General features: G+C 55.7%; 1 protein-coding gene across 1 annotated transcript in view; it reads right to left on the reverse strand.

The window, feature by feature from the left end:
* The window catches only part of LOC119591936 (galactoside alpha-(1,2)-fucosyltransferase 2-like), a gene marked incomplete in the record, with an annotated part of 27,690 nt that overhangs the window by 520 nt on the left and 26,942 nt on the right, over positions 1-228 (reverse strand). The window contains 1 exon segment of the mRNA XM_037940689.1: positions 71-212. Coding sequence (XP_037796617.1) covers positions 71-212 — 142 coding nt within the window.

The following is a 228-nucleotide window of genomic DNA, read 5'->3' on the forward strand; positions in this document are numbered from 1 at the left end:
GTGGATACATGGTGTGTGATAATTTCCGACGAATTATTTCAGACTCGGAAGGGAAATGTCAAACACAAACCTGTACCGCCTTTGTGTCCGGACGTCCGGGTAGACGACCTCCCCCCCCGCCAGGTACCCCGTCCAGAAGCCGAAGCTGCCCAGGGTGACGATGCTGTGGTTGCAGGACGAGAGGAGCGCCATGTCCTCGAAAGGAGATGCACCTGGAAGGTTTTAGCA

Source organism: Penaeus monodon, chromosome 29 (assembly GCF_015228065.2).
Source record: "Penaeus monodon isolate SGIC_2016 chromosome 29, NSTDA_Pmon_1, whole genome shotgun sequence".
Lineage (NCBI taxonomy): Eukaryota > Metazoa > Arthropoda > Malacostraca > Decapoda > Penaeidae > Penaeus > Penaeus monodon.